At 37.9% G+C, this 23,839-nt stretch overlaps 1 protein-coding gene across 2 annotated transcripts in view; it reads left to right on the forward strand.

The window, feature by feature from the left end:
* The window catches only part of LYPLA1 (lysophospholipase 1), a 40,810-nt gene that overhangs the window by 10,503 nt on the left and 6,468 nt on the right, over positions 1-23,839 (forward strand). For both annotated transcript variants that reach the window (XM_059166439.1, XM_059166440.1), the window contains 5 exons: positions 11,542-11,607; positions 14,056-14,103; positions 16,579-16,649; positions 19,856-19,929; positions 22,353-22,454. In XM_059166439.1, the coding sequence (XP_059022422.1) occupies positions 11,542-11,607; positions 14,056-14,103; positions 16,579-16,649; positions 19,856-19,929; positions 22,353-22,454 (361 nt within the window). The remainder of the gene's footprint in view (positions 1-11,541; positions 11,608-14,055; positions 14,104-16,578; positions 16,650-19,855; positions 19,930-22,352; positions 22,455-23,839) is intronic.

Consider the following 23,839-nt stretch of genomic DNA (forward strand, 5'->3'; position numbering starts at 1 on the left):
TGCTAGCCTTGTAAAATGAGTTTGGAAGTTTTCCTTGTATTTCTATTTTTTGGAACAGTTTCAGGAGAATGGGTATTAATTTTTCTTTAAATGTTTGGTAGAATTCCCCTGGGAAGCCGTCTGGCCCTGGGCTCTTGTTTGTTGGGAGATTTCTGAGGACTGCTTCAATCTCCTTACTAATTATGGGTCTGTTCAGGTTTTCTATTTCTTTCTGGTTCAGTTGTGGTAGTTTATATGTCTCTAGAAATACATCCATTTCTTCCAGATTGTCAAATTTATTTTCGTAGAGTTGTTCAGAGGATGTTCTTATAATTGTTTGTATTTCTTTGGTGTTAGTTGTGATCTCTCCTCTTTCATTCATGATTTTATTTATTTGGTTCCTTTCTCTTTTCTTTTTGGTAAGTCTGGCCAGGGTTTATCAGTCTTCTTAGTTCTTTCAAAGAACCAGCTCCTAGTTCTGTTGATCTGTTCTACTGTTCTTTTGATTTCTATTTCATTGGTTTCTGCTCTGATCTTTATTATTTCTCTTCTCCTGCTAGGTTTATGCTGTTCTTTCTCCAGTTTCTGTCAGTGTAGGGTTAGATTGTGTACTTGAGACCTTTCTTGTTTCTTGAGAAAGGCTTACATCACTATATACCTTCCTCTCAGGACTGCTGTTGCTGTGTCCCACAGATTTTGAACAGTTGTGTTTTCATTTTCATTTGTTTCCATGAATTTTTTCAGTTCTTTACTTTCCTGGTTCACGCATTCACTCTTTAGAAGGATGCTCGTTAGCCTCCATGTATTTGGGTTCCTTCCAACTTTCTTCTGTTGATTGAGTCTAGCTTCAGAGCTTTGTGGTTTAAAAATATGCAGAGAGTGATCCCAGTCTTTTGTTACTGGTTGAGACCTGATTTGTAACCCAGGATGTGATCTATTTTGAAGAATGTTCCATGTGCACTATAGAAGAATGTGTATTCTCTTGCTTTGGGATGGAATGTTCTGGATATATCTGAGATGTCCATCTGGTCCATTGTATTATTTAAGGCCTTTATTTCCTTGTTTGTCTTTTGCTTGGATGATCTGTTCATTTCAGTGAGGGGTTTAGGGATGTTAAAGTCCCCTACTATTATTGTATTATTGTTGATGTGTTTCTTTGATTTTGTTATTAATCAGTTTACATATTTGGCTGCTCCCATGTTAGGGGCATAGATATTTAAAATTATTAGATCTTCTTGTTGGACTGACCCTTTGAGTATGATATGGTGTCCTTCCTCATCTCTTATTATAGTCTTTGGCATAAAATCTAATTTATCTGATATTAGGATTGCCACCCTAGGTTCTTTTGATGTCCATTAGTATGGTAAATTGTTTTCCACGCCCTCACTTTAAATCTGGAGGTGTCTTTGGGTCTAAAATGAGTTTCTTGTCGACAGCATATTGATGGGTTTTCTTTTTTTATTCATTCTAATACCCTGTGTCTTTTGATTGGTGCATTTAACCTATTAACATTCAGGGTAACTATTGAAAGATATGAATTTTAATGCCATTGTATTGCCTATAGGGTGACTGTTATTGTATACTGTCTCTGTTCCTTTCTGGTCTACTATTTTTAGACTTTCTCTTTGCTTAGAGGACTCCTTTCAATATTTCCTGTAGGGCTGGTTTGTGTTTACAAATTATTTTAGTTTTGTTTGTCCTGGAAGCTTTTTATCTCTCCTGTTTTCAGTGATAACCTAGCTGGATATAGTTTTCTTGGCTACATGTTTTTTTCATTTAGTGCTTTCAGTATATCACGCCAGTCCTTTCTGGCCTGCCAGGTCTCTATGGATAAATCTGCTGCCAATCTAATATTTTTACCATTCTATGTTACAGACTTCTTGTCCTGAGCTGCTTTTAGGATTTTCTCTTTGTCACTAAGACTAGTAAGTTTTACTATTAGATGATGGGGTGTGGACCTATTTTTATTGATTTTGAGGCAGGTTCTCTGTGCCTCCTGGATTTTGATGCATGTTCCATTTGCCATATTAGGGATATTCTCTATAATAATTTGCTCCAGTATACCTTCTGCCCCCCTCTTTCTTCTTCTGGAATCTGAATTATTCTAATATTGTTTTGTCATATGGTATCACTTATCTCTTGAATTTTCCCCTCGTGGTCCAGTAGTAGTTTATCTCTTTTTTGCTGTTTCTTTATTCTCTGTCATTTGGCCTTTATATCACTAATTCTCTCTTCTGCCTCATTTTCCTAGCAGTAAGATCCTCCATTTTTTATTGTACCTCATCAATAGCTTTTTTGATTTCAGCTTGGGTAGATTTTAGTTCTTTTATTTCTCCAGAAATGGCTTTTATTTCTCCAGACAGGGTTTCTCTAATACCTTCCATGCCTCTTTCGAGGCCGACTAGCACTTCTAGATCTGACATATTACCAATGTCTGTATCGATTAGGTCCCTAGCCTTCGGTACTGCCTCTTGTTCTTTTTTTTTTTGTGTGTGTGTGTGTGTGTGTGTGGTGAGTTTTTCCACTTTGTCATTTATCCAGATAAGTATATATGAACTGGAGAACATAATACTAAAAGGGTGGCAAAGACCCCCCAAAAATGTACACTAACCAAATCAGAAGAGACCCCAAATTGGGGGAAAAAGAAAGAAAGGGGGTAAAAAGAAATTTTTAAAAAATTTATGTATATAAAAATAAAATTTATGTATATATATTAGACTGATGAATGGAACAAAGCCACTCACTTGGTTTTGGGTGTATTTTGGTCTCTTAGAAGAAACTATCTCCCAAAATTTTAAAGAAAAAAATAATATGTATTCAAAAATAAGGATAAAGATGAATGGATGGAATATGATTGTAAAGATGAAAATTAAAAAAAAATTGGAAAAAGAAAGAAGAAAAAAGTGAAGAGAATTTGCTCAGGCTGGAGACTAGAACAAACCCCTGTGGTAGATTTAGGGTATATTTTGATCTATTAGAAGAAAGGTATCCCAAAATTTTTTAGAAAAACAACAACAACAACATCCCTGTATGTATACAAGAAATAAAATTAAATACAACAAAGGATAAAATATGACTATAATAATGAAGGTTTAAAAAGATTTTTTTTAGAAAGGTATTGTTAAGATAAACTAGTTATAAAACGTTAAAAGAGGAAAGAGGAAAAGTTAAAAGAATTAGAATAAGAAAAAAAAGTTTTAAAAATTTAATTAACGGGGCGCCTGGGTGGCTCAGTGGGTTAAGGTCTCTGCCTTCGGCTCAGGTCATGATCCCAGAGTCCTGGGATCGAGCCCCACATCAGACTCTCTGCTCGGCACGGAGCCTGCTTCCACCTCTCTCTCTGCCTACCTCTGCCTACTTGTGATTTCTCTCTCTCTCTGTCTCTGTCAAATAAATAAATAAAATATTTTTTAAAAATTTAATTAACTTGTCAAGACTAAAGAATCATGGGGAGAAAGCCATGAATTCCATGCTCTGGAATTCCACTGTTCTCCTTGATCAGTGAGCTTGGTCTTGGCGTTCTTGCCATCTTCTAGGGGAGGTGCCTGTTGTAGTGATTCTCAAAATGTCTTCGCCTGAGGCGGAATTGCACCACCCTTGCCAGGGGCCGGGCTAAGTAATCTGCTTGGATTCGCTCTCAGGAGCTTTTGTTCCCTGATTGCCCTCCTGTAGAGCTCTGGAGGACAGGAATGGAAATGGCAGCCTCCCAATCTCTGCCCAGAGTAGCCAAGAGCTCGGGGCCCTAGTCCTCATTAGGCCCTTGGAGAAAAGGGGTAAATTACTCCCATCTCCCTGGTCTCAGGCCGCGCCCTGAGCTCACCCGGCCTGTGACCGAGTGTTTCTGTCTCTGGCGCACCGCCCGGTTTGGAGTCTCCAAACCCTGTAGATTCCTGCCATGCTGCTCTTTTGGTGGAAGAAGGTGGGTCTTCCCAGATCTGCTATTTGTGGGGTCCCTGTTCAAAGAGCAGTGGTCCGACTGCCACAGATCACAGTTTAAGGTAACCCCGAGCTGAGAGCTTCCTCCTCAGCTCCATCTCTGTAATTGGCTTCCCCGCTGTGTACCTGCAAGCTCTGCTACACTCAGACACCCCTGATCCTTCTGTGACCCCGCAGGATCTGAGACTGCTGTGTCCCTGCGAGAACTCCACCCCCGCTTAGCCTCTGGAGTGATGTCCCTCAGCAGAGCAGACTTTTAAAAGTTCAGATTTTGTGCTCCATTGCTCCACTGCCTGCCAGGAGCTGGCCCCTCCCACCCCAGGTCTATCTTCCCGTTGCTTCAGATTCACTTCTCCGCTCGTCCTTTCTTTCAGAAAGTGGTCAGTTTTCTGTATCTAAATTGCTGCTCTTCTCTCTGATCTGTTGGGTTTGTAGTTGTTGGGAATGGTTTGATAACTATCTTACTGAACTCCTCCGACCCAATGTCATCTCAGTCTGCTACTCCTCCACCATCTTGACTGACAATCCACCAGTTACTAGATTTAGGATCCATCCTAATCTTAGAGAATCTCATCTTGATCCTTAACAGATTACATCTGCAAAGAGCCTCTTTCCCAATAAGGGCACATTTTGAGGTTCCAGATGGACAATAATTTTGTGGGGACTATCCAGTCAACTACACCAAAGGTATTCTCTCTGCTGTTTGTACCCTTGTGGTCTCTCACTTTAGGTTCTTTCTGTATATTTGCACAGTTTTCTCTGCTGACACACTTTCCTTATCACTCCCAAATGGATCAACCCAGCTCTGACTTTTTATCAACCCTAGTTCTGGTGTTTTTTTAAGAATTTGACCCATCTTGGATGCCTGTGTGGCCCACAGGCTAAGTGTCTGCCTTTGGCTTGGGTCATAATCCCAGGGTCTTGGGATCAAGTTCTGTATTGGGCTCCCTGCTCAGCAGGGAGTCTTCCTCTCCCTCTACCCCTCTTCCCACTCGATGTCTCAATCTCTCTCTCTCAAATCAATAAATTATTTAAGAAAAAAAAGAATCTGGCCCATCTTGGGTCACTCTGCTCTTAGCTAGGTAGTTGGTAAGACTCACCAGGATGTGTAAGGGTAATTCTATGGCAGTGATATGCTACTTGGACACAGATGGTGATGAGTTGTGTTTCTTGTGGAATCTTTTGAGTTTTTAGTTCCATACCATTATTACTTTGGAGTAGTGAACATTATGAAAATAGATGTAAGTTACTTTGTAGTCTTTTCTAAAAGGACAGTTCAGAAGTAAAATAGAGTGAACTTGTAATATTTCTTGGGATGTACCTTGAAATTCACTTTCTGAACCCATAAAACCTTTGTGTGTGTCTGTTTCATTTTCTTTTTGTTTCTAATAATTAAGTGAAATATATTCTCATTGATCTAGGTTTCTGAATATTAGATTCTGTTTAACTGAAGCTCTGTGTAGACTTCTTAAATCTTGAGGTTTCCCCCGACTTTGACAATTATCAAAAGGACAAGTTATAGTCCATAATTCAGTTATAATTATAAATTATAATTCAGACTATAATTCAGTTATAGTCAAAGATTTTTATAATCTGTGAGGACCTTTGAAATCATCTAGTACAGGCAGCACAGATTATGGGTGAAAAAACTGAGAACTGGAAAGGCATTGGTTCTCATACTGTAGCATGCATAAAAGTCACATGGAAGGCTTGATTGTTGGTCCCCACCACCTGAGTTTCTGATTCACTGGGTTTGGGATTCGGCCCAGGAATTTGCATTTCTAACAAGTTCCCAGAAGATTCTGCTGGTCCTGGGGACCACACTTTTAAAAGCCAGTAGACTGAACTGGGGCCACACTTCCTAAAGGCACAGTGGGGACTAGAACTCAAGATTCCTATTCCTTTTTATTATTTCTTAGTATTTCTTATGTTCTTAGTATTTCTTGTGTAGAGGAGTAGTTGGCAAACAGTAGGCCACAGTTCAATTCTGGCCTGCCACTTTTTAAAAACTTACTTAATGTTATTTATTGATAATATGTAATTCACATCCATAAAAGTCACCCTTTTAAAATGTACAATTCCATAGTTTTTAGTATACTTACAGAGTTGTGCAACCATCATTATGTTAATTCCAGAATATTTTCAGCATTCCAAAAGGAAATGGCATACATGTTAGCAGATAGTCCTCATTCCCTTTACTGGCAACCATTAATCTCCTTTCAGATTCTGTGGATTTGTCTGTTCTGGGTATTTCATATAAATGGAATCAGGCAATATATGACGTTTTGTGTCTAAATTCTTTCACATAGTGTGTTTTTCAGGTTCATTCATGTTGTAATGTGTCCTGGCATTTTATTCCCTTTATTGCCAAATAATTTTCTGTGGAGGGGTATCCATGTATTGATCTTAGGATATACCATGTTTCTTAAATTCATCAGTTGATGAACATTTCAATTGTTTCCACTTTCTGGCTATTAGAAGTAGTGCTACTCTGAACATCCATTTGCAAGAATTTACCTAAACACAGGCTTTTAGTTCACTTGAATAATTGCTGAGTCAGTGGTAATTGTTTAACCTTTTGAGGAACTCCCAGACTGTTGTCCCCAGTGGCTGTACCATTTTACATTTCTACCAATAGTATATGAGTGTTCTGATTTCTCCACATTCTCACCAGTATTTGTTGTTACCTTTCTTTTTTTTATTATAACCATCCTATTGGGTCTAAAGTATTAATCTCATTTTGGTTTTTTTTTTTTTTTTTTAAAGATTTTTTATTTATTATTTATTTGACAGAGAGAGAAATCACAAGTAGGCGGAGAGTCAGGCAGAGAGAGAGAGAAGCAGGCTTCCGCTGAGCAAAGAGCCCGATGCGGGGCTCGATCCCAGGAAACTGAGATCATGACCTGAGCCGAAGGCAGCGGCTCAATCCACTGAGCCACCCAGGCGCCCCTCATTTTGGTTTTTAATTACACTTCCTAATGACTAATAATTTGGTCATCTTTTCATGTGCTTATTTGTGATTTATATATTTTCACTAAAGAAACATCTATTCAATACCTTTGCCCTTATTTTTTTTTTTTTAATTTATTTTAAAAGATTTTATTTACTTATTTGACAGAGAAAACAAGAGAGAGGGAGCACAAGCAGGTTCCTTGCTGAGCAAGGAGCCAGGTGCTGGGCTCCATCCCAGGACCATGAGATCTTGACCTGAGCCAAAGGCAAATGCTTAAGCATCTGAGCCACCCAGGCACCAGTTTTTAATCCTGATAAGTTCCGGTTGATCTTTTTTTTTTTTTGGTTGCTTGTGCTTTTGGTGTTTATATCTGAGAAATCATTGTGTATCATTGGTACCAAGCTTCTCCAGTTGTTAATCTTTTATGACATTGTGCATTTGTCCATGCTCTCAAAGCTCTTTCTCTGTTTTTATATGTATACGGATATATCTTTCTCTGTTTTATATGTGTACGTATATACTTATTATTTGGTGATCAAAGTCTTTTTTTTTAAGTCTTTGAAATCAGCCTGATAGAAGCATGATCTTCCATCATCACTAATTATTCCAGTGTTGCCCACGCGTGAGGATACTGTACCTGACCAGCATATGGCACTCCAAAGTAGGAAATCAGCATTGATCCAGTACTACCATCCAGTCCAAAGAATCCATTCAAGTTTTTCCAGCTTTCTTAATTATGTTTCCTTCCTGGTCCAAGATCCTTTTCAGTAATTTGTGCTTTATTTAGAAACAGTTTATTAGCCTTTCATATCCTTCATATTTTTAAAATGTGGAGCCTTACCTCTGTACCTTCTATAGAGTGACCCTTAGATTGAATGTAATGTCTCATGACTGGATTTAGGTCATTTATGCCTTTTTAATTCTTTTTATAATGGTTTGGGATGTAATTTGATTACCACACAATTCACCCATTTGAATTCTGAGGTGCAGTCTTTAATATATTCACAAAGCAGTGAAACCATTTTTATCACTCCAAAAGGAAACCTTGTACTCTTTTTTTTACCCCCAAGTCCCTAGGTAACTAAGCTTTCTTTCCTTTTTTTTTTTTTTTTTTTTTTTTTTTTAAGATTTTATTTATTTGATAGAGACACAGCGAGAGAGGGAACACAAGCAAGGGGTGTGTGAGAGGGAGAAGCAGGCTTCCCACTAAGCGGGAGCCCGATGCAGGGCTGGATCCCAGGACCTTGGGATCATGACCTGAGCCCAAGGCAGATGCCCAAAGATTGAGCCACCCAGGTGCCCACTAAGCTACTTTATCTTTATAGATTTAGCTATCCTGGACATTTCATATAAATGGAATTATAATATAATATATGGTCTTTTGTAATTGGCTTTCTTTACTTAACATAATATTTTTAAAGTTCATGCATGTTGTAATATATATAGGAATTTTATTCCTTTTTATTGTTCATCATATTCCTTTGAGTAAAATTGCTGGGTCATATGGTAACTTCATGTTACTAGCAGTATGTGAAAATTCTGCTTTCTTCCCATCCTCATTAACACTTGTTATCGTCTTTTTGATTATGGCCATCCTAGTGGGTGTGAAGTAGTATCTCATTGTGGTTTTATTTGCATTTACATAATGACTAATAAGGTTGAGGATCTTTTCCTGTACATGTTGGCCATTTGTATATCTTTGGAGAAGTGTCTGTTCAAGTCCTTCACCTCTTTACTTTTAGGTTGTCTTTTTGTTTGTGGGTTTTTTTTTTAAGATTTTATTTATTTATTTGACAGAAATCACAAGTAGGCAGAGAGGCAGGCAGAGAGAGAGAGGAGAAAGCAGGCTTCCTGCAGAGCAGAGAGCCCGACGATGTGATGTGGGGCTCTATCCCAGGATCCTGAGATCATGACCTGAGCTGAAGGCAGAGGCTTGACCCACAGAGCCACCCAGGTGCCCCAGTTGTTTGTGGGTTTTAATAATTGTTTATGTGTTATGGATACTGCATCCTTATTGAATATGGTTTGCAAATAATTTTCCATTCTGTAGTTTATCTTTTTCTTCATAGTGCCCTCTGAAGCATAATAGTGTGGTTTTTTTTTTTTAAGATTGTATTTATTTATTTGACAGAGAGAGAGAGATCACAAGTAGGCAGAGGCAGGTAGAGATGGGGGGGGGGAGCAGGCTTCCTGCTGAGCAGAGAGCCCCATGCGGGGCTCGATCCCAGAACCCTGGGATCATGACCTGAGCCGAAGGCAGAGGCTTTAACCCACTGAGCCACCCAGGCGCCCTAGCATAATAGTTTTTAATTTTGATGATTAATTTTTTTTCTTCGTTGTTTGTGCTTTTAGTGTCTAAGAAGAAACCATGGCCAAATCCAACATCACAAGATTTTCATACATTTTCTTCTAGGAGTTTTATAGTTTTATCTCTTACATTTAAGTCTTTGGTACATTTTGAGTTAATTTTTTTGTATGGTGTGAGCTAGGAGTTCAACTTCTCCTGTTGCATCCCAGCTACTTTTGTTGAAAAGATTATTCTTTCCTCATTGATTTTTCTCAGGGACACCTTTTCAGAAATAAATTAACCATAAATGGTGGGTTTATTTCTGTATTTTCAAATCTGTTGATTTATAGATCTTTCCTTGTTTCAGTACCACTCTGTCTTTATTATTATTGCTTTATAGTAGCTTTGAAATTGGGAAGTGTGAGTCCTTCACCGTTACTCTTTTTTTAAGATTGTTTTGAGTCTTCTGGGTCTCTTACATGTGCAACTGAATTTTAGAATTGGCTTGTCAATTTCTGCAAAGCCAGCTGTGATTCTAATAAAGATTGCATTGACTCTGTATATCATTTTGGGAGTACTGCCACCTTAAGAATATTAAGTCTTGGACTTCTGGGTGGCTTAATTAGTTGAGCATCCAACTTTTGATTTCCCTTAAGTCATGATCTCAGGGTCCTGAGATGAGACCCTTGTCAGGCTCCACACTCAGCAGGGAATCTGCTTGAAGATTCTCTCCCTTTACCCGTCCTGCCACTTGCACACTCTTTTTCTCTACAATAAATAAATGAATGTTTAAAAAGAAGAATATTAAGTCTTTTGGTCCTTGAACATGGGGTGTACATTTATATGTCTTTAATTTCTTTCAACATTTTGGTAGTTTTCATAATGAAGCTTCATAAAAATATCTCATGTATCTACATACACATATACAAAAGACACACATGAACTCACATAAACACACATGTACACATGCAAAACACATGTACAGCTCTAGAATAGTGCCTGACTCATAGCTAGTGTTATGTAAGTGTTAAAATTAGTTCTTTGTTACTAATTTTTCTATATGTCTTTAACACTTTTGAGAAGGTGGATTAAAATAGAGAAATAGTTAATAGAAAATAATTTAACATTTATTTATTTAATTTCTAAGAAAGATTTGTTTATTTTAGAGAGAGAGTGTGCGAGTGGGGAAAGGGGCAGAGGGAGAGAGACTTCACACAGACTCCCCACTGAGCACAGAGCCCATCACAGGTGTTGATAATGAGCTGAACCAAACCCTGCTTTAACTGACTGAGCCACCCAGGCACCACATTATTTATTTAATTTTAGTTTTTAAATTTTAGGGTTTTTAAAATTTTTAATTATTTTTAAAATTTAAGTAGGGGCTTGAACTCATGACCAATGGAGGTCACATCTTCTACCAGCTAAGCCAGCCAGGCACCGTTTAAGTTAATTTTACTTTATCCTTTGGTAAAAGTAACATGTTAGGGGATCCTACCTGGCTCAGTTAGTTAAGCAGCTGACTCTTGATTTCTGCTCGGGTCATGATCTCAGGGTCATGGAATCAAGCTCCACGTTGGCTCCATGCTGGTTGTGGAGATTGAGATTCTTTCTCCCCTCTGCCCCTTCCCCCCAAAATAAAAAAACTTTAAAAAAAAGTAACATGTAAAAAGTATCAGTTATAATGTCAAATGTAAACAAGCAGGAAACTGTATGTATGTATGGTATCCCATTTTTGTAAAATCTGTTATCTGTTCTTAAGTGATAAACATGAAAGAATTGGAAAGATACATCAGAAGATTAACTGCTTATTTCTGGCTTGAAGGATTCTGATGATTTTTCTAGTACTCCATTTTGAACATGTATATGTACATGATACACACAAGTAAAGAATGTGAAAGTTATTTTTAGAAGTGCAGTAAACATGTAGAGTTTATTTATTTATTTATTAGCATGTTGAGTTTAAGATAACGGATGTACTCCTGAGACGACTTTTGTCATTATATGGTAATTCACATTATATAATATAAATTGTATTATCTGTCTGGCCTATTTTGTTAGGCACATTGTTGTGAGATTATAAAGAGATAAGCATATCTGTGTTTTGCAAATTATAAGGCCTTATAGAAATATATGGAAGAAAACACACTGCTCTTCAGAAATCAGGAGACATCATCTTAACTTGTAGGTAAAGCTTGAGCTGTATTAGCCTTTGGGTTGTTTCTGGGTTGGTTGTGGTATTTTGCTACCATTGATGGTCCACACTTCTAAGATTTTATAAGGAGTTAACATTTATCCTTGCAAGTTTTTAAAAGTTACTGTTCTGTTACTAATTTATTGGGATTTAAAATCGTATCTAATGGCAACATTCAAATAATTTCTCTACCAGGCATGGATGGGCAGAAGCCTTTGCAGGTATCAGAAGTTCACATATCAAATACATCTGCCCACATGCGTAAGTATTTTAATCTTTACATTTGTGATTCAGAATCTGGAGAAGAAGAATTGTGATAGCTTTACTTTCCTAGAAAAGGATTTGAATATAACCAGCTTTTATCCTTCTAAGTATTCAGTTTAAAAATAAAGATTAGTAAATATTTTAAAACTAAACTGGTAACTTGGCTACATAGAATTTTTTTTTTCTTTTTCGTTGGGAAATTTAAAATAATGCTTTTGTGGAGGTCAGTCAAACTCAGGCTTAGAAAAATTCCTTTAGATACACAAACATCTGAGATCTAAGGATATCCCAGAAGGGGATTTATTTACTTGTCAGGTTTGTGAGAGATCTTTATTTACTGTGTTGAAAACACTCCTAAATTTTATCAGCTAAAGGCAATGGGATGTACGTGGAAAGAACACAGGTTTTGAAGTCTGATAGATTTGGTTTCGAATTCTGAAAATGTTTGTGGATGTCTTGAGCAAACTCAGAAAATTGCTGAGATTGGCAAGGTTTTAGGTCAAAAGGTTGCTGAGAGACAGTAGCTGTGAAGGCAAATGGGATTAGATTCGTGCTAATAGGTTAATAATTCATCCTCAGAAGTGGTAGTAGCAGTAGAGCTGATAAATGTGAAAGAGAAAATGGAACGAGGAAAAATACCTGATGAGGTAAGAAAACTTTTTGTCCCCTTTTTATCCTGAAACAGAAGTTTTTGTTTTTGTTTTTGTTTTTAAAGATTTTATTTGACAGAGAGAGATCACAAGTAGGCAGAGAGGCAGCCAGAGAGAGCAGGGAAGTAGGCTCCCCACTGAGCAGAAAGCCTGATGAGGGGATCAGTCCCAGGATCCTGATTTTATTTATTTATTTGACAGACAGATCACAAGTAGGCAGACAGAGAGAGGGGAGGAAGCAGGCTCCCCGCCGAGCAGAGAGCCCGATGCCGATGCCGGGCTTGATCCCAGTACCCTGGGATCACGACCTGAGCCGAAGGCAGAGACTTACCCACTGAGCCACCCAAGCACCCCTGTAAGACAGAATTCTTGATTATGTTAGTATTTCTGCTGTATTGTTACTGGCCCCAGGATTGATTTTATTTAAGGCTATTCCCAGTCTAGGGAAATTCATGTCTTTAAAGAAATTTTTTTTTTTTTTAAACCTCTGAACTCTTTTTTTTTTTTTAATTTATACACTTTTTTTTCTTTTGCATGAAACAGTCTCAGTTAATGGGATGACTACATTTCAAGATTTGAACTCTGCTTTAAAAGTAATAATGACCTAGTCCAAAACTTTTAGAAATAACAAAAAAGGAACCAAAAAACCTGGAAAATTCTACAGTGAGCTCCAATTAGAAAGGTCTTCAAAAGTTTTTTTTTTTCTCTTAACCCTTACAATGGAAGAGATATTTAAACTAATGCTCTAGATTGCATGTGCATCTTTCTTTTTCAGTTTTTCTTCTCTTATGTCCAGTAATCCTAAACTCTGATTTAACCCAATCCTTTTTGTTTGTTTGTTTAAAGAGAGAGGAAAGGAATGCATTTTAGCTTTCCTTTGTTTGCAAAATTCAGCTGCTGACCTATCAGCCTTCCCTGTTTTCTTAAATATCAGATTGGTAGCCTAAGATTTTGTAACCTCTAAGGTAGACTTGTTTCATGAATTAGAAGGTTAGTGATGAGATGTAATTCTAGTGTATTTTTCTTTTCTTTTGTACCTAGCTATATTCAGGTTTCCAGCAGATTTTTCATCACAAACCTGTATAGTGGACGCTTAGGCAAAACTTATATTTCCCATATTTATTTAGAGATCTCTTAAATAACCACATACAGGGGTGCCTGGGTGGCTCAGTGGGTTAAGGCCTCTGCCTTCTGGCTCAGGTCATCATCCCAAGGTCCTGGGATCGAGCCCTGCGTCGGGCTCTCTGCTCAGCGGGGAGCCTTTTTTCCCCTCTCTCTGTCTGCTTCTCTACCTACTTGTGATCTCTGTCTGTCAAATGAATAAATAAAATCTTAAAAAAAAAAAAATAACCACGTACGTAAATAAAACTTAAAATATAAGCAAAAATGTAATCTGACCATATGGGAATTGCTGCTACTTTATCTGTGCGGTACATTGCTTGTTTCCTTAAACCCTTAGCCAGAGTCTCATATTTTATACATTTCCAACTGTCTTGGTTACGTGTTTTCCTGGTCATGTTTGGTTTGAAAGTATTAAATAAGGGAGTTGAGAAAGGGAAGTGTTTTTTATTTGCCAAGCTTAGTCCTTTCCAGCTGTTGCTCCATCTTCAGAATACAGGATATGTAGAAAAAATGACATAGGTGTGGATGCAGTGATACAGTTCATATGTTAAAATTGTAGCATACAGTTTTGTGTAAACCTCAAGTAATTATTTGTTCTTAATTGATGAAATTTATCAGGTTTTATGCCTTGTTACATTACTCTTATTTTGCTGTTTTTTTCTTTCCCGCATAGACCAATTATGCCTGTAACGTTGAATATGAACATGGCTATGCCTTCTTGGTAAGTCAGAATTATTCAGTAAGAACTTTTTATTTGTACTTAACTTTTGTGTTTTTTGTTTGTTTTAACTGGAAGTGCTTTTGTGTGTAACAATTCTTAATTATCTTTTTAGGTTGCAAAGTTATATAATTAACTTTAAATTTAACCTTAAACCTTCAAGTTTAACCTTAAGGTTTTGTATTTTAGATTCAGGGGTAACCTTAAGGAGCTGTACCAACAGGTAGAAATACAGTAGAAAATGGGTAGACAGAAATACTGTAGAAAATAATCTCTTACTGCTTAGTAAACCTTTACTCATTTCAGTGACCCATCATTTGAATGATCCCGTGTGCCATACACTCTAATGAAGCAGCAGCCTCTCTCCCTTCCAATTTCTTCCCCCCCCCAAATATTTATTTATTTATTTATTTGACAGAAAGACAGAGATCACAAACAGACAGAACAGCAGGCAGAGAGAGAGGGGGAGCAGAGAGCCTGAGCAGAGAGCCTGATGCGGGGCTCGAACCCAGAACCCTGAGATAGGACCCGAACGGAGGGCAGAGGCTTAACCCATTGAGCCACCCAGGCGCCCCTCCCTTCCAATTTCTTGCCTGTCTGGAGATTTGACAAGCTTTTAAGGAAACCACTTCCTCTTCCACCCCCTCAAGATATTTTTACATTCCCTTCTATGTTTTTACTTATTTTTTAGTCTCTCAGGGATCTTGTTAGTTTCTACTATGGAAGCAGGACAATAAGAGCAGCAGATTGGTAAAAGCCGCTCTTTCTCATCAAAATCTAGATCAGTGATGCTTAGTGTCATTTTAATAATTTTTTAAAATGTTTAATTTTTTAAGTTAACATATAATGTATTATTTGTTTTGGGGTACAGTTCTGTGATTCATCAGTCTTATACAAGACCCAGCGCCCACCACAACACATACTCTCTCCAATGTCCATCACCCAGCTACCCCATTCCATGCCCTCTCTCCCCTCCAGCAAACCTCAGTTTGTTTTCTAAGATTAAGAGTCTCTCATGGTTTTTTTCCCTCTCTGGTTTCCTCTTGTTTCATTTTCTTCCTCTCTCTCCTTATGATCCTCTGTCCTATTTCTTAAATTCTGCATATCAGTGAGATCATATGATAATTGTCTTTCTCTGATTGACTTATTCCACTTAGCATAATACCCTCTAGTTCCATGTACATCGTTGCAAATGTCAAGATTTCAGTTTTGATGGCTGCATAATATTCCTCTCTGTGTGTGTGTACCACATTTTCTTTATCCATTTATCTTTCGATGACATCTGGGCTCTTTCCACAGTTTGGCTGTTGCAGATATTGCTGCTATAAACATTGGGGTTAGAGGTGCCCCTTCAGATCACTACATTTGTATAAATGCCCCGTAGTGCTATTGCCAGGTTGTAGCATAGCTCTATTTTCAACTTTTTTTTTTTTTTTAAAGATTTTATTTATTTGATAGAGAGAAATCACAAGTAGACGGAGAGGCAGACAGAGAGAGAGAGGGGAAGCAGGCTCCCTGCTGAGCAGAGAGCCCGATGTGGGACTCGACCCCAGGACCCTGAGATCATGACCTGAGCCGAAGGCAGCGGCTTAACCCACTGAGCCACCCAGGTGCCCCCTCTATTTTCAACTTTTTGAGGAACCTCTATACTGTTTTCCAGAGTGGCTGTACCAGCTTGCATTCCCACCCTTGTGTGTTTTATATCAGGAAGTAGAGTCAGTTCTTTGTTCCTCTAAGCTACTTCCAGTCTATTGTCATCTTGTCCTCTCTGCTTGTTCCCACCCATATCTTACCCACCCCTTCACTTCCTTTTTATCTCTTCTGGATTCCTTGACAGCTTTCACAAGTTCCTGCCTGCTGTGCCCATTGGTTCTTTCATCTTCCCTCTCTGGCAAAATTCCCATCCAGAACAGAATTTCTGGATAATGTGGCTAGAGACCATTAATGAAAGGATGTAACTTTTAGAGAAATGGAAAGGGCCAGAGGAAACCTTCCCTTGGGTCTCTAGTTGGAGGTATCTACTATGTGTGATGAAAAAGTTTTACAGAATGTGGATAGAGCTCGGTATAATTCCTCTGCTCAATACATGTGAAGGTAGTGCATGTGAGAGTGACATGGTAAAGTAGCTCTGTTCCATCATATTGACTTATGATACAGTAGAAGGGGAAAGGAATGGCTGGAATTTATTACAAACTTTTTAGGGGAGTGTGTGTTGAGATTCTTGCTTGGCTGTAAGATTAGACTAGATGTTCTTACCCTAAAATTATGTGGCATTATGATTTTTTAACATTAAATCTGTATCTAGTTGGTGAAAGGAACAAGTGGAATGTTAGAATCACACATTTAAGTTAATTTTTTGGCCTCTGTAGAAATTTTGTTTTGAGTTTCATTTTCATGGTTAGCCCTTTTTATCTTGAATTTAGTGAAACATACTTTTAGAATCAAATAGCTCTTTTAAGATTTTGCCTTATTTTCCAGGTTTGATATTACTGGACTTTTACCAGAGTCACAGGAGGATGAACCTGGAATTAAACAGGCAGCAGAAAATGGTAAGTACAGAAATATTTTACAAAGACAAAAAAGCATTCTTTTTTTACTAGGTTCAATAGTTTTATTGGTGTTGATAAAATAATATATAATTATCTGAACTTAGGAGGTGATGCTATTTCCTTCCTTTGTGATGACTCTCTAACTTGTTTGCCATGATGGCTACATGGACTCCCCTAACTGTAAATGAAGATGAGGTAAATGGGGAAGAATGGCCTTTATCAAACTTTATTGTATTTATTATCTCAGTTGGATACATAATTTTGCTTTGATTTACATAGACTAATAGAGAAAATAGTAATTTTCTTTCTTCATTAAGGAGACTTGAAATAAGGTTGGGTATAGTGATAGAATCATACATAACGTAATTTATATTGGGTAATTTTCATGTGGTAATAATAATAGATGCCACTGATTGAATACTTAGTTGTTAAACAATCCAGGTAATTCTTGTAAATCATCTAATTTAAGACTTCTATGACATAAGTCTTAGCTCTACTTTACAGAATCTCCAAAGTGTGTTCTCTGGTTGGGATTCCATGTTTCTTATGGACGTGATAATTCCATTTATTTTTAGAGTGAAATCATAAAGAATACTAGCTAATTGGGAGAAATCTGATTTTAGAAAATGTATAGAGTCATCCTTTTATGAATGTGCTGAAGTTTTTATAAATAGATGGGATCACTGGGATTGACTTAAGAATAATCGGGTGGTGACGCAGCAGATATTGATGAAACAAGCCTGGCTGTGAATTGATAGTTGCAGAAGTGAGGTGATGTGCACCTAAGAGTTACTGCACACTTTCTATTTTTAGATTTGTTTGAAAATTTGCAAAATGGCTTAAAAACCAGTGGGATCCTTTTCAAAAATGTTAAAATGTTTCTAAAGAAGAACTCTTAAAAACTTCAAAACAGGGAAGATACACTCAAAATGCACTGGCAATTTGGTATGATCAAACCAAGAACACTGTCTTTTAGGATCATCAAAATGTAGGTCGAATCGAGAATCCTGGAGCTAGGATTTTTTTAAACAATAATTTGATGACAAAAATAAGTATTGGGTTTGGGAGTGAGTTGTTAGATCTTGTGGAAGGTAGGGGAAGGGCAGGGCCTTGTGGAGAAGACTGGTAGGCCTAGTAATTTCCAGAGTGAAAAGTTCCACCCTAGTGATAGGTGGCCTGTGACATACTTGACGTTTCTTTCCTTTCCAAGGTGATGTATTACTGGAGAAAGTGAGGCTCAGACTCAGAGCTAGGAAAGAAGGGAGCCTCTGTTGGAGGCCTTTAAGAGTAAGCTCCTGAACAAAGAAAAAAAGTGCTCTGGTTAAGGTCCAAGGAGCACAGTGGTGCCCTCGCCTGTATGCAAACGGTGATTGAAATTGGGACACTACTGCTCTACTGCTGACTGCTGTCTTTGTAGTTTGTCAATATTATCTCAGTGCTTAATGTAACCTTGAGGGTTAACTAAAGCTTTGTGAAACTTGGGGGAGAAGTAGTCCCAACAGCTCACCCAATGGCAAACAACTCACATTCCCCAGGCCCTTACTTGAACCTTCCCTCCTCACACCTCGGCCATTATTCCCTTTCTTTGGTGGTTGGGGGTGGGTGTTAAGATTTTATTTGTTTAATTTATTTATTTTAGAGAGAGCATGTGTGTGTTTACACAAGCGATAGGGAGGAGCAGAGGGAGAGGGACAAGCAGACTGTGTACTAAGCACGGAGCCTGACACAGGGCTTGATCTCACGACCCTGAGACCACAACCTGAGCTGAAATCAAGAGTTGCCACCTATCCGACTGAGCCACCCAGGCACCCCCATTCTGTATCTGCAGTCAGTATCTGAGCCACCCAGGCACCCACATCTGTAGTCTCTATCTGATTGAGGCTATGCAGTCTCCTGTAAATAAATACCTCACATTTCTCAGCACTTCTTTTATTTCTTAAGCCCCCTTTACTGTTCTCTAGCCCATTCTTCCATGCCATAGTCTGGGCATTACTTTTCATTCTCACTGTAACTTAGTACTAAACTCTTTATATAAAAGGAAAATAGTTTTTCATTTGGGCGTTTGGTTTTTTCAGTGTTTTAGAAAAAGCAGATTTTTATTTTTTGATAAGAAGTACGGAAGTTGGAAATTTTAATCTTTAAAAATGAAACTCCTGGTGCATCTAGGTTGCTCTAGGTTTTAAGCATCTGCCTTTGGCTCAGGTTACGATCCCAGAGTCCTGAGATGGAGCCATGTGTCTGCCTCCCTGCTCAGCGGGGTGTCAGCTTCTCCCTCTCTGAACATCACTCCTGCTTGTGCTCTTACTTGCATGCTCGCTCTTAAATAAGAGATCTTAAAAAAAAGAAAGAAAGAAAGAAACTCTTGTGCATATGTGAAAACAAGAGGACATAATCTGTAAAAGGTGTAGTTACAAAAAAAAAAAAAAACAGGACAGGTTATAAGGAAAAAAGGAAATTCTAGGAGTCCTCGTTTTATAAAGATTTGTGTCAAAGTATTTTGCAGAAACAAAAGACTCACTTGATTTTTTCCCCCGGCATCATTTATTGGCTATAGGAAAAATTAGTACTATAGTTTTTAAAATAACAGAATGAACTTTTTATTTTTTTTTTTTTTTTTTTTTTTTTTTTTTTAAATTTTTTTTAGATTTTATTTATTTATTTGACAGAGAGAGATTACAAGTAGACAAAGAGGCAGGCAGAGAGAGAGAGAGAGAGAGGGAAGCAGGCTCCCCGCTGAGCAGAGAGCCCGATATGGGACTCGATCCCAGGACCCTGAGATCATGACCTGAGCCGAAGGCAGCGGCTTAACCCACTGAGCCACCCAGGCGCCCCAGAATGAACTTTTTAAATACTATAAATAACAAATTGTGTAATATACTTTATTTATATTTTAAAGTGGTAACTTTCAGGTTGTTTCATTGAAGAGAGAAATATATTTATATGAGCAGAATGGACCATAGATAAAAGAATAGCTGTTGATTGATAAGAGAAAGAACTATTGTTTATAAATTATAATAGATATAATTGAACACTTTAAACAATACCTGCAAATGAGTTTTATAATGAAAATACATTCTAATTTTGTATTTTAGTTAGTAGAGTGCTTCAAGTTTTTCACTTGTTTTGACCTATTTTATCCTATTTAAAATGGTATATTTAGGCTTAACTTTGAAGGTATTAGTGATTTAATTCTATGTTGTTTTTAGTAAAAGCTTTGATAGAGCAAGAGGTGAAGAATGGCATTCCTTCTAACAGAATTATTTTGGGAGGATTTTCTCAGGTAAGGTAAAGTTTGGGTGATATGTTATTGGTATATTTATCTAGGAGTCTGGATTCTGTCCTTTTCTATGGAGGAGTCTTTTTTTTAGTATGTTATAGAATCTGATGTACTGTTCTCTTTGTTTTTAATATATTGTTATCTTTAATGCTGAATTAAGTTTGAATGGACTAGATATAGTTAATTATGAGAATGTATTCTTTTTGCTTTTCTAGTTTTCTCTCTTTAGCAGTTGCCTTCAGTTTCTAGATTATGTCTTGAAAATTTATTAATAAGTAAATTGATTCACACTTGGAATGTATTTTCTTAAAATAATTATCACACATGTAGTTAAGGTATTTAAGTTGATGCTGTGTACCCCCTTTAAACAAAATTGTAATTTAATAAACACAGGTATAATTCCCCTGTCTTCAGAGGAGACTACTAATAGAACAGTAGGGTAGACAACAAGAGAATTTCTTCCCTCTTTTTGTTACAGATTCCCAGTGGTTGAGACTCATAGACTCCCCTGTAGTCCCTTTGAGACACAATCCAAGTAGGGTCTCCCACAAAGTGACTTGTAATGCTTGAGGTTGCTGGTTGTTCCCCTGGAGTTCTCTTCTTCCACTGCAGAAACAAGAGGTTCTTGGAAGACTCTCTGGTGATGCTGCACTGGCTTGGGAGAGGGGCAATGCAGTCAGCATGTAGCCACTTCTCTTACCTTTTGGCATGGTCTCTTGGTTTCTGTGGTTCAGAGGGTGCCTCAGCCTCACCCTCTCCCCTCATGTGCTAAGATTCTCTTGGTGGTGTCCTGTCTATGATTAGATGCTAGTTCTTGTAGAAGGGAGCAAAGTTAGGAATGACCTGTGTCCCATCATGATGATGTCACTCTATCATCTTTCCTCTTTTTGTCTTGTAAAACAGATTTTAGATTTAAGTATGCGATTTTTGACATCTTTCTGTACTTTTCTCCTACTTCCTATACTTTTTCTGCATAGTTACCTCATATTGACCTTACATCTTATTTCAGCTTATTGCATGTTCACTTTGTCACCCATCCCAGATTGCTCCAGCTTCTTTTTTTTTTTTTTTTTTTTATTTTTTATTTTATTTATTTGACAGAGAGAGATCACAAGTAGGCAGAGAGGCAGGCAGAGAGAGGGGGAAGCAGGCTCCCCACTGAGTAGAGAGCCTGATACGGGGCTTGATCCCAGTACCCTGAGATGATGACCCGAGCTGAAGGTGGAGGCTTAACCCACTGAGCCACCCAGGTGCCCACATTGCTCTAGCTTCAAATCTGTAAACCTTCTAAATCAACAACTTAGTGTTCAGACTGCCTGAATTAGACAATGTCAGAATTAGGGAATTCTTTAGAAGTTAGAATTCAGTAGAAAGATAGGTTGCCAATACAGTATAGTAAAAAGAGGTTACTGGTTTGGTATTTGTTGAAGTCAAGATAATGTCTTTTTTGTAATACACATTGTGACATAAGTGTAGGTACAGAAGTGAATGTTTGATTCGGAAAAAAAAAGCTAACATAGGAGACTATATAGTTGAGATTTGTTGATTATGATTTACAGAAAGGAATTCCTCTTGCCTTAAGCAAGAAAGAACAGATTATGAGTCTGTGGGATCACATCAGGAAAACAAAGGATGAGAATGAATCAGGGCCTCAGGAAATAGCTAAGACAATGGAAAGCCCTCATGGCTTTCTTTCTCGTCTCCTGTTTTTCTGTCCATCTGCTTTATTTGCCTTTTCATCTACAGTTGGTAGTCTACACCTTTTCAGTCTATAGCTTTTCCAGTTCTAGAATTTACAGGTTACTGTTCCAGCCACACAAAGAGACAGGCTGATAATCACTGAATCCCAATTTCAAAATCTTGAGAAAAGGAACATGACTATCTTGGATGAGAAAGAATCTCATATTTTCATGGGGCCCAGTGACCAACAGGCATGGTCAGAGTGACTTGGCATCTAGAATACTAACGGGAATGCTCTTCCCAGAGCGCAGGGTATTGTAAGCTGGGGAGACAAATACTCTGAAGGTGCCTGCTACAGAGTCCTTATGATCTTGAATTTTTGCTGTAGAAAAGATGACCAACTTAAGACTACGTTTGATTTTATACCTAAGACTTCAGAGCAGAAAATAAGTGTAAGTTTAGAATGTTCCTAAGGTGATTGTAAGTGCATTTAAATATAGTTAACTGTTTCTTGACTGATTCCGTGGTTGCTATGTTCCTAGAGTGGTATTCAGTGTAGAGAATCATGTCCTTCAGGGCATGGTGGGGTGGGGTATGTATGTATTTCTGCTAGTTTGCCTGATTTGATTTGACATCAAATATCCAGGTTGCTTTTTTTCTTTAATGGACATTATTAATAATAAATCTTTTACGTTGCTGTTAGCAGAGGATGTGTTCCATTGACTTTTCTCTGCTTATCTTTCCAGGGAGGAGCTTTATCTTTATACACCGCTCTTACCACTCAGCAGAAACTGGCTGGTGTCACCGCACTCAGTTGCTGGCTTCCACTCCGGGCTTCATTTCCCCAGGTAGCCTGACTGATACTTGTAGCATTAGATTACTGAGCTGGGAGATCACAGATAATGTTGGTGAGAGGTCATTTTTTTTAATTAATCAACTATATATTTTTAGAACGGTTTAATAAGTTTATGGCAAAATTGAGCAGAAAACACAGAAAGTCCCTTTCTGTGCACAGGCTTTGGACACCCTGCAGCCCTATGGTACATTTGTTAGATTGTATATCATCACCCAAAGCCCATCATTTACCTCTGTCATCCTTTCTTTATTTTTCATTTTTTAAAAAGATTTTATTTATTTATTTGACAGAGGGAGAGAGGGAACACAAGCAGGGAAAGCAGGAGAAGCGGGCTCTCCACTGAGCAGGGAGCCCAATGCAGAGCTTGATCCCAGGACCCTGGGATCATGACCTGAGCTGAAGGCAGCCGCTTAATGACTGAGCCATCCAGGTGCCCCAAGTCATCCTATTTAAAAAATAATTTTCTGAAACTTTTGCGATGTACCTAGTAGGCTTTATCTGAATACTATATTGTCTTTATTGTGGATTGCAGAGAATGGAAATAAGTCCTTTTGTCATAAATCTTATATTTGAAGTGTTTGGTATATTTTAAAATGTATATATAAGTTTAGGACAATCTTTTACACATAGAAATAAAATTTTCAAATGTTCAGTATTTTTACTGCTTAATAGCAAAATCTTACCATAGAATAGAATTTCTAAGTACTCACTAGTGTGTAAAGCAATATATGATACACATGGGAGAAATGGACATTTATTTTCAAAGTCATCTTTAAATCTAAGATCTTTTGGGGCGCCTGGGTGGCTCAGTGGGTTAAAGCCTCTGCCTTCGGCTCAGGTCATGATCCCAGGGTCCTGGGATGGAGCCCCGCATTGTGCTCTCTGCTCGGCAGGGAGCCTCTTTCCTCCTCTCTCTGCCTGCCTCTCTGCCTACTTGTGATCTCTCTCTGTCAAATAAATAAAATCTTTAAAAAAAAAAAATCTAAGATCTTTTTCATCACTATATATGGTAATTCTTCAGTGTCTTATACATACTAAATGCTAATTATTAACCATCTTATTTAAATCAGTTAAATAAGAACTGAGAAGAACATGATTCTGTTAAAGCATACCTCTTATTTCAAGATACTGTGAACATATAAAGAATAATTAAGATTGAGTCTGCTTCAAGAAACCACTTCATTGGGAAAACAGTAATACAAGACAGGGGAGGGGCACCTGGGTGGCTCAGTCAGTTAAGCATCCGACTCTTGGTTTTGGCCCGGGTCATGATCTCAGGGTCATTAGATCAAGCCCCATATCAGGCTCCATGCTCAGCTGGGAGTCTGCTTGAGATTCTTTCTCTTCTTATCCCTCTGCCACTCTTCCTGCTTGCAT

Source organism: Mustela lutreola, chromosome 3, assembly GCF_030435805.1.
Source record: "Mustela lutreola isolate mMusLut2 chromosome 3, mMusLut2.pri, whole genome shotgun sequence".
Lineage (NCBI taxonomy): Eukaryota > Metazoa > Chordata > Mammalia > Carnivora > Mustelidae > Mustela > Mustela lutreola.